We start from the raw sequence: 10,647 nt of genomic DNA on the forward strand, positions 1-10,647 counted from the left end.
TCATCTTGGAAAAATTGGAGTGCTTGAAAAGTAATTAGTAGTAAGAGTTGATATGTTTAAAAATCATAATTTATAAAAGGAAAAAAAACTTCTTTTAGTCTGTGTCCTATACCATTGACAACACCAGTATTAGTGTGTACTGGGAGAACTTCACTGATGATGAATCTGGCATTTCTAAGTATGAGGTGTCACTGTGGCAAAATGACACCTGTGATGAAAGCAGCACCACATCTCTGGTCAATGATTGGTTAACTCTGAGCAGCAACAGCTCCTACTACCAGTTTGTTGACCAATCATTAAAGGTAATACATGAACAATGTAGACTAACACTGTCTTGTGTTTTCAGAATGTGTAGGAAATTTCATCACACATTTAATTTATTAGGGGGTTCCATGGAATGAGATAGCTTTTAAACAGATTATTGACGGTTAATGCAATAAATAGATTTAATACAGTCAAACCTCATTATCCAGAACTCAAGGGGACTGAGAAAAGACTTCGAGATATCCAAGGATTCAAGATATTGGGGGTAAAATACATTAAGAATAAATGGTTGGGACTTCCAGATCAGTTCGACATATCCATGGTATTTGAGATATCAGTGTTCGAGATACCGAAGTTAAACTGTATTAGGTTCTGTCAAATGAATTTTCTTTTTACCATGTATCCTATATATAGCATGTAATCCTTTTCTTTTCAATTAATTATGGAATATGTGTCTGTTGTGTCATTTTCAGAGGCAAATTCCATACTATGTGAAGCTGAGAGTGACCAACTGTGCTGGTTTGTATGTTGTACTGGAATCAGCACCAGTCTTGTTTGATGAGACTGTACCATTGGCTGGTCTTGTTAAGGAGGGCCTAGACTTCACATCAGATCTTCTGTGGTTCAATGATACAACTAAAGTAGAAGGTAGCAATCTGGACAGAGTTTTATTTCATCATTTTATGAATGAGTTGTTGGAGGAAAAAAAATGGATAATTTTGTAAAATTCTTACAGGCACATTCCTTCATTTACCCAACCCTGATCCAAATATCCATCCTTGTCCCAACCAGAGAATTGCCATCAAAGGAAGTGGATGGAGCAGGCTGAACAAGCTTGGCATGTTAGATCCTTCAGGGGAATATTGGAGGATCAAACAGCAGGATATTTATGTGTTCCCTGCTGATTTTGAGGACAAAGTGGATGTGAAGCTTGTCAAGACAAAGGATGCCAGTAATAATGACATCATGGGAGCTGGCGCCATCTACAGGAGAGCTGAACTCTTTAATGGTGGCACTTACAAGGTACTGAACCTCTGTTAGAAAAGATTATCATCTGAAATAACTTCATTGATATGCCATTAGAATATGAGACGGAAGATTTTTGTTATGACATTCTTGTGTCTTCCTATAGCTAAGAATCAAGGCAGCAGATCAGAATGGAGAAGCTGTGACAGAGATCCTCTTTTGGGACGGACCAGAGACTGGTATCGCCACCTATAAATATGAGATTCCAAAAGAATTTGAAAACTGTGTTTGTTGCTTTGACAACCCAATCCCACTGGTTAGTTGAAAAGTACACATGCAGCTGTTATGTATTTTTAATAATTTAAACTGATGAATGCAAATAATTTTCAGTGTGATTTTATGATACCCCTTACTACAATTACAGGAATGTGATGGCTGCAATTGTACAGCCTATCTTCTGGACAAGGGCTACTTCTTGAATGAGACCTTCCCTACGACAACCACCACCACCCAGTCCCCGGACACTCAGACCTTCCCTCCCTATGATGTTGTAGATGGCCAGGGATCCAGTGTTATAGACAAACCTGACCTCTCTCCACAGATTGCAAGGGATTCATGTGGTGTTCAGATCTACTCAGGTGCGAATGTAGTTCAAAGGAAAAATGCATAGATGTGATATCTGATTTATACTCTGTGTAAATCTGAGTTGGACTATACTTACTCAGAAGTACTTCTCTCCACATGTTTTGTATTTTACAAAAGCAAATGAATTATTCTGTTACAGCTCTTTATACTATGTACAGGGTTATTTTCACCCATGATATCACCCCATTACACTTGCAAACAAATTTTCACCATTTTTAATTTGCCCAGACACAACTGTGTTGAAAGGATTGGAAATAAAATAGAGGCAGAAAATTTTTTGTAGTATTAGGTTTTCGTGCTTAGACTTTTTTTTCTGTGTGTATAAATTTAATGAATTTCTTTCCATTATAGCCAATCCAAATGCTAATCTGAGTGCCTTTATTGTCACTTGGTGTCGATACAAGTATGATGCCAGAAGGATGGGAATGTTGGCCACAGATATTAACGTTAATCCAGTTGAAGACTTTCATGATTATAAAGTGGACTTCGCCATTAAGAGTGAAGATTCTACATCCGTAAGTAGCATATTACTGAAAAAAAAATTACACCCTGTAAATCACATTTTATTTATTAAAAATTCTTTTTGGGATTCATAGGGAATGATGAAGTTGTTAAATAAATCATAAGATGTAGTTCAAACAGTCTGGTTTCTCATAGGAACAGCAGAGTTGATCCGTTATGACAAGAATGTTTTGAATTCCACCTGAATATAAATATACATGAAAATTCCTACATTTTTATCTTGTCAGGTGAAGTGGTGTATGATGGTGTACATTGATGATGAATACATCAATGAACTCTGTGATGTTCCTCAGATGTCCACTGATGCATTCATGTTCTTCCATGTCTTCAAAAGAATGAATCAAATTCCCAATCCAAAGAATAAATTTGAGGCCTGGGCAGCTTATGCTTCCTTGGCAGGCCTGGAGATGCCTCCCCCAATAGGTACTCTCTGTAGATCTGGACCACAGTTCAGGGCCTTTACCAACCCCATCATATTCTATGAGGCAGCCATTGGTACCAGCATTTTAGCTACAGATGTTGTTCCATTCAGGAAGGTACATAGTTGTCTTGCATAATTTTGAAATAATAGTACTGTCATATCCATTGTACATTGTATCTAAATATTAAATGAGGATATTTGTTATGATAATTATGTTATGCCTTTCAGGTTGTAGAACCCTGTGTACCATGCTTTAGCAAGTGTTCCCGCTTTAACTGTAATTCCAACTGCAATTCCACTGAAACTGTACAGAAGACGTTTGTTATGGATAACTTAAGCCTACAACCCAAGAGAACTGTATATAACCAGACTGGTCATGGTGTTGAAGAACTTGTTACCTACTATATGACAGGTTAATCTTTAAAATGTTAATAAAAATGACATATGAGAAAGCTGATAGTTCATCAATTTCTGTTCAGAGATATGCCACAATATTCTCTAATTTTGGCAAACATGAGTGGTTATTTTTAATATGTGTACTGATGTCTTTTACAGTAAGAGGAGTGACAGCCTCTGGAGACTATGCAACATCTTCCTCGGATGGCTTTTATGTGGACAACACCTACCCCGTGTTTGACCAGGACATCATGAGTGGGGAGTTTTACTATGATGTAGGACAAGGGAACAGCACTCCTGCAGGATTCCAGAATTCCAACAACACTATCAAGTGTATCTGGAAATGTGATGATGATGAGAGTGGTATTGTGGTGTGTATCTTATGCAGGAATTTAAACTTTTACAAGTAATACTTTTGAAGAATGGTTATGAATGAATTAAAATATTAAGTACACTTTTCATTGTTACTACTGCAGTGGGATAATTTATTATTTATAAAGAATATCATTATGAAAAAAATATTTTACAGGAGTATAAATGGGCACTTGGAACCAGCCCAGGAGCAACAGATGTGATGAATTTGACATCTAATGGGCAGCAAATTGTAGGAGTCAACAACCAGTTAGAGGGAATTCTTCAGCATGATCAGGCCTACTATGCTACCATTACTTGTGAAAATGGAGCAGGCTTAGTTTCTACATATACTGACACAAAGGGTAGGTACATGTACAGAAAATTCAAAAGAGATATTCTTAGATGAGTTTACATGAAATATATTTTTGTCCAGATCTCCAAAAAAGTTACATTTTTGATATGTTTATTAGTATGTAAAATGTTTTCAATGTTATGCCTTTCTTGTTCTCAACAGGGGTGACAGTGAAATTGATACCACCAGAAATTGAGTCTGTCAACACTACTATACCAGGGACAGCTAAATTTACAGAGAAAGTTTTCCCTGAAGAATCACTGACTCAGGAAGATCCTACCAGTGTGGGATTTACCTTCACAAAGTCTGAGGATCCATCTGTTGATAGATATGGTATGTGGCTACTTATAAATCAAAGAAATGAGTTATGTAGGAATCATTGTGGTGTTCATTTTAGCAATATGTGTATAAAATTTATGTTTTGCAAAATATAACCAAATGGAATGATCACTGGTATATTTCTTTTGGAGATTTATGGTATGTTTCTTAATTTGTAGATTTATGTGTCGGGTCAAAGAATCTTACAGAGGACATTATTCCCTGTACCTGGGTTGGCTACAATATATCAGGTTCAGCAGAAATCAAGAATGGTGCATTATGGGTAAACGGAATGGAAATAAGAAAACTTTCAGAGCTTCGGCCACAGCAGGACTACTCCAATGGAACTAGCTCCACTACACAAGACACCTTTAGAATGCCTGTAGGAAAGCAAATGTTTATAACCATGAGGCTTTGTAATAAGGCTATGTTATGTACGAACAGAAGTCTTGCAGTGGTTGTAATCAAGAACAGTAATTCTAAAGTGGGCGTGTCTGAAAATGGAACAGCCATTGAAGAAAAATTAGCGATAACATCTAGAAAGAGAGCAGCCTCGGAACTGGACATCAAAACTCCAAGCGGTAAAAAGTCTTTGAATAACTCATGATAAAAAGGTTTTATGAATAGAATGCTGAACATTTGGAGATATATGCAAATTGTTTTGATAAGTCAGTATTTTCTATAAATGAATTAAAAAACAAAATCATATTTTGATATTCCCTCGGCAGATTTGTTGATGAAGGATATATATACTGTGATCATTTTGTCCACATGTGTGTGTCCTTCATCATGTAAAGTGCTAGGTTCAAGGTTTAAGTCAGCATAGATTAAGTTTTGGGTTTTTCACAAGTACTATTTAAGCCAGATGGTGCATATCTGGATACTGGAGATTCCTTATTTTTTGCGAGTACTTATTATCGCAAATGGCTCTTTCAAGTCAAATCGCAAGAACAATAATTTGCGAGTGGACGGTTGATCAAGGGATTTTACATTGATTCCAGCACCATAAAAATAAAAGCAAGTAATTTTACTTGGTGAGTGGTGCGTCTCTAGTAATTACACAATAATTAATTCCTCGGGTATATTTTGGAATCTACAGTACTTTAACATGTATTCTTCAGATGCTGCATCTTACCTAAGTTCATGCTTTAGTTACCCTTTTAGGTCAGAACCTCACCAATTTTACATACTTGGCGCATCTGTGGATGCTTTGTTAGCTACATACATCAACTCTGACTCACATTATATGCTGAAGTGACTCTGGTGAAGAATAGACTTGTTTTTAGCTTATGACAAGAACATAAAAACCAGAACTACACAAATAAATAGTTACATGTATGATATTCTGTTTGATGAAATATTCAGATGTTTCTGACCTATATTTTATGCTTGAAGGACTTGATATCTGTTAAATGGACAGCAATTAGGGAGTTGTGTAGTTTTACACATGTGATGCAAGTCTGAGAATTTTTTGTCAGGCATGCATTAGATGCTGCTTTTGACCTGTATTTTACTCTTCAGTTATTCAGGAGAAAAACAGGAAATAGCTCTTTTCCAGATTATCATGTGAAATACAGAACAGCTTTGTTTATGTCATATATTTATGGATGCTTCTGTCTATGCTTTATTTGAAATGTGTTTTGAGACAGCTCCTGCAGGGGTATTATTCTCATTATAACAGTTCTAGTTTGTATTGCACTTATTTCATATATTTCAAGCAACAAGGTGGTTCTAGGCTCTATATGTTCATCACACATGTATTTCTTACAGGTCTGGCCCCTGGACAATCCATCATCGTCACTGCTCTAAAATCCTCAGACCTCAATACCACCTATGGTTCTGATGCCTCCATTGATTTTGTATCATACATCCAGGATCCTGACACATCAAGGGATATGGTTCAAAGACTCCTGGTCAAACGGTATATAAATATCAATATCATGCTGCTGATTGAAGAGTTAATGCATATTAAATTTTAAAAGAATGGGGGGGGGATAAAGTTTATTCCATGATAGTGTGCAATGATATATTTCTAACAAAAAATTCTGAGGAAAAACTCGCACCAATTACTTATTTTTGATTTTCTTTTCAGATTCTATGGACAGAGATTCGCATTCTCAATTGTATCACTCGGCAATGTCCCAATGCCAGGACCCATCACTATTACTTATAGTGACAGTATAGGCCAACCCTCTACTGGCAACAGAACCATGCTCTTACACTGGAATCCTGGTACATATCTATATTTAAATAAAAGAGAATAATTTTCAGCATAGCTGACAAGTTATATAAGCCTCAGACTTTCAGACAGACTGTAATTTCATGCTTTGCTGTAGATTTCTTTGATATGTATTCTTATTCATGCATCTGTTTTCTTGCAGTGATGCAGTATTGGGAGATAACTAGTAAGACCTGTACTCATCTAACACCACAGGAACAAGAGATATATGACCCAGTCACTCAGACAATGACAGTCAAGGTTTGTTGACAGAAAGATCAGAAGACAGTCTTAGACAAATTATTAATTTGATTAGTGTTTGTTTCACTTTCGCACAAAACGTAAGTCATGTGCTAGACAAAAAAAAAAAAAAACTAAGATGGTTGACACATTCTGTGTGTGTTGTATTTATGAAACTAATTACTGTTATAGTCCTTCATATGCTAGACAAAAAAAACTTAAGATTGTTGACACATTTTGTGTGTGTTGTGTTTATAAAACTAATTACTGTTATAGTCCTTGATTTATTACCCGTATGAGTAACATTTTGCTTTAGGTTTGTGATACATATTTGGTGGATGAGACTGTCAAATCATCAGGTTCCTCAAGAAAGAGGAGAGCAGCCCCAGCCTCCCCGACCTACTTCTCCCGGGAGACCATGTTTGTTGTCTCCACTACTGCTGCCTCCATCTACAACTCTCCTCCACGGCTCAATGTCTCTAGGGATGTCCAAATTGTGGAAGATTCAGGTAATTTTTTAATTCTTGTTGCATTATATCAGACTTTTTTGTGCTAATGCAGAGTGACAATAAAAAGATCTTTCCAATGTGAAATATTTAAGAATTTCAATAATGATTTCAAAAAATTTGAAATATGTAATTCCCAATATTACTTGTCAAAAGGAAAAGCTTCATGAAGAAAAATGAAAACAAAATTATGATAGAAGTCCTGTAAGAGATAGTATGTAGAATAGTAACATATAATATGTTTGATGGTAACAGGCACTGTGAACTACCAGTTGGAGGCTACGGATGAAGAAGGGGATGCCATCTTTTTTACCTTGTCAGATCATACATTAGAGTTTGGAAATGCAACACTCTCAGAAACTGGATTGTAAGTGTACTCACCTTTGTAGTAGAATGTTTTATTGTTACAACTTGGGTCATGTGTTGCTCTTTTATGTCATAGAGAGATCATATGAAAAGCTATGAACAATTTGTTATTTCTGTTTGTCTCTAGCCTGACCTATACCCCATGCACAGACTGTGCTGGAGTTGAATACATCAACATTACAATGTATGAGAATCAGACTGACCCAGAAATTCCTCCTGCAAACTCCACAGATGTCATCATTATCACTATACGATCTATTAATGACCCGCCTGTACTGTTTGCCTCCTACAATGGGAAATCTCTGCTGCAAGCAGACCCAACAGAACCTGTTGTGGTTTGTATTCACTCTTAATTTTTTGCTTACCTGAGCCAAAGGCTCAATTGAGTTTTTCTGATTTACATTTGTCCATCTGGCATCTGTTGTCTGGGAACTTTTCAAATCTTTGTCTTTTTAATGGGTGAAAAATTTTCATGGAAATAAAGATTTTAAAAAAGTCTTAACAAGAGGCCCAAGGGCCTTGAATCGCTCTTCTGATAAACTGTACAACCTATCACTTCTATTTAAAGCTTCTAAGTATCTTGTATATTTAGATAAAGCCTTGAAATTAGCATTAGCTCTTTAAGCCTTTGGCTCAGAAGAGCTAAAAATCTTGAGAACAGGTTGCTCAGATGAGTATTACCGGTAATTGTGGCCCTTCGACTTCATTTTGACTTAGCATCTTTTAAACTTCCTCCCTTTAAAACTTAGATTGTTCCATGTAATAATGCATTTGAGTAATTTTGTATCAGTGCCAAACAAAAAAACTTTGTGCAGTACTGTCCTACTCCTTTCTACGCTCCTAATTTGTATGCTTCATCTACTGGTATCTTTTAAAGGTGTTGCGGGAAGCTCGTTATGATTTCAATCAGCATGTTTGGCAAGAACCATGGACTGCATTATTTGGAGCATATGACATTGAACCTGGTGACACAATGATCTTCAAGATAAATGATCCTTCCCTGAGTAATGTGACCACAGGGAATGAAAACACAGCTGTCCCAATTTTGTACCCTAACTGTGAAAGTGCTGGTGAAATAACTGTAAGTACATACCTAAGGGTTTTGTTTTAAGAGGTCTGTATTGTTTTATTGTTTATTTACATGTAGCACCAAATCAGTAACGCCTGAATATATACATGTATGTAGGAATTTCAATAAATAAGTGTCTAAGAATTGACTTGATATACTTAATACAAAGTAAATATGATGATTTTGTCTTGTTACAGTCTACTATGATGCCATGTGATAATTTCACCCAGAATCTGCCCCATGCAGCCAATCGTATGTCATGGAAAACGTTTATTCTCAACTTTACAACACCCATGGATGTGTTTGGCAATTTCACAGTGAACTTTTATTTTGAGGATAGCTCAAATGGAACCTCTCTACCACTCACTGTCAAATTTTCTATCATGGACTCACCCTGTCGAAATGGAGGAATGTGTGATCGTAAGTACAAAAGCACAGAGAGACCAAATTGTCTATTGGTAAATCTGTAAGAAAATATCAGAGGTTCAATAATCAGACAATTTAGTGCTTAATACATTAAAAGCAATTTGTTCATCTCAGCTCAACTTTTTTCAAAGTGAAACTCATGTTTGCTCTGTTTTTTACAGCCACTAGCTTCTTCCCGTGTCATGATACCCACAGAACACACAGTTTTGATGCCTACTATCGCTGTAACTGTACTGGGGGATACCAAGGGAAATACTGCGAGGATGATGTCAATGAATGCTTAAGTGACCCATGTATCAGGCCTTATGTCTGTTACAACAGACTGAACCACTATGTGTGTGCCTGCCCTGAGGACAATCCAAACTGTGAGATCCTCCCCTGGATGATCTCTATTATATTGATCATCCTCATTCTGATTATTGTTTTGGTTGTGGTGGGAGTATACAGATACAGACACAGAAGAAGGTAAAACTTTTTTCTAAATTTGGAAAATTTATTAAAAATATTATTTATGGTCTTAAATTCATGTACACAAGCAGTAACTCTGTTTAATTGCAAATTGTTAGCTGACCTTGTAGAAGTTCAGATACGCTGGCTCATACTAAGCTCATGCAGGGGATTTGTGTCAAAGGTTAAACTATAAAGTTTAACTCTTCTTGAACCAAACTTGCATTACTTCCAGTCATACTTTGAATGTTACATCTGACATTTTTTTGGATGAGTGGTTATTAGTGTTTTTGAAGCAGTTTCTTTCCCAAGAAACTACTAGTCTCACCTGGACCAAACTTGCATTTGATTGATGAATTTATATGCTCTATGCTTAGAAAATGCAAGTGACATGTATTTTTAAGTTCTTCAATGAAGGGGTATAATAATGAACTTGCTTATAACAAAAAGATCTTATTCAGGATTCATCTGGTATGAGAATTTGTCTTACTTGAATTTAAGATTTGTCAAGATGAGCTTCTTAATCTTTGATAACCTTTGTATTTCTCCTTGTCTTATTTTGATTTACAAATGCCTCAAGAAAAGTGTAAGATTTTATTCCATCATTTTTTTTTTATCTTTTCAGTGAAAAAGATTACATGTTAAAGAAGTGAGTATGATTCCAAGTAAACAATTTCATTAGAAAATATATTAACAGCTTGGCTTAACCACACTTACTGAAATCTTAAACTGTTTTATTTTCTGTTTAGTAGTTTTGGATCACAGTCCTCTTTGGGATCAGAATTTAACATGGATGATGACATGATTTTAGGTAAGTGAACAGAACATCCTTAATGCACTGTATATGACTACTTTCAGTTTTAATGTTTTATTAAAAAGGCATCCTTTTAAAATTATGTGTTTTGAGGAACTCAAAAGAAGTACATCACTGATATTTATATGTATATGGTCATTAATTATCCTTTTATTTATTTTGCAGATGACAAAGTGTCTGTTGATGAATCTTATGATGTAAGCATTCATTTATCCCATTTGTACAAGTTAACTGCTTTTTTTTGTTCTTTAATCTCTAAAACGAGTTGATTTAATTGTTATACAATACAGTAACTGCACTAAAAAATGTTGGATATAAATATC

At 35.7% G+C, this 10,647-nt stretch overlaps 1 protein-coding gene across 1 annotated transcript in view; it reads left to right on the forward strand.

Moving 5' to 3' along the window:
• The window catches only part of LOC133172002 (uncharacterized), a 106,050-nt gene that overhangs the window by 94,066 nt on the left and 1,337 nt on the right, over window positions 1-10,647 (forward strand). The window contains exons 191-214 of the mRNA XM_061306800.1: window positions 99-302; window positions 738-912; window positions 1,001-1,287; window positions 1,397-1,546; window positions 1,655-1,868; window positions 2,227-2,390; window positions 2,625-2,933; window positions 3,047-3,230; window positions 3,374-3,585; window positions 3,744-3,930; window positions 4,083-4,253; window positions 4,418-4,819; window positions 6,009-6,159; window positions 6,331-6,470; window positions 6,620-6,717; window positions 7,013-7,205; window positions 7,458-7,569; window positions 7,696-7,903; window positions 8,446-8,649; window positions 8,835-9,057; window positions 9,225-9,528; window positions 10,136-10,159; window positions 10,260-10,321; window positions 10,490-10,521. Coding sequence (XP_061162784.1) covers window positions 99-302; window positions 738-912; window positions 1,001-1,287; window positions 1,397-1,546; window positions 1,655-1,868; window positions 2,227-2,390; window positions 2,625-2,933; window positions 3,047-3,230; window positions 3,374-3,585; window positions 3,744-3,930; window positions 4,083-4,253; window positions 4,418-4,819; window positions 6,009-6,159; window positions 6,331-6,470; window positions 6,620-6,717; window positions 7,013-7,205; window positions 7,458-7,569; window positions 7,696-7,903; window positions 8,446-8,649; window positions 8,835-9,057; window positions 9,225-9,528; window positions 10,136-10,159; window positions 10,260-10,321; window positions 10,490-10,521 — 4,410 coding nt within the window. The remainder of the gene's footprint in view (window positions 1-98; window positions 303-737; window positions 913-1,000; window positions 1,288-1,396; window positions 1,547-1,654; window positions 1,869-2,226; window positions 2,391-2,624; window positions 2,934-3,046; window positions 3,231-3,373; window positions 3,586-3,743; window positions 3,931-4,082; window positions 4,254-4,417; window positions 4,820-6,008; window positions 6,160-6,330; window positions 6,471-6,619; window positions 6,718-7,012; window positions 7,206-7,457; window positions 7,570-7,695; window positions 7,904-8,445; window positions 8,650-8,834; window positions 9,058-9,224; window positions 9,529-10,135; window positions 10,160-10,259; window positions 10,322-10,489; window positions 10,522-10,647) is intronic.

The sequence above is a fragment of the Saccostrea echinata genome, unplaced genomic scaffold, assembly GCF_033153115.1.
Source record: "Saccostrea echinata isolate AGI-Se365-2 ecotype Australia unplaced genomic scaffold, CSIRO_AGI_Sech_v1 ptg000054l, whole genome shotgun sequence".
NCBI lineage: Eukaryota > Metazoa > Mollusca > Bivalvia > Ostreida > Ostreidae > Saccostrea > Saccostrea echinata.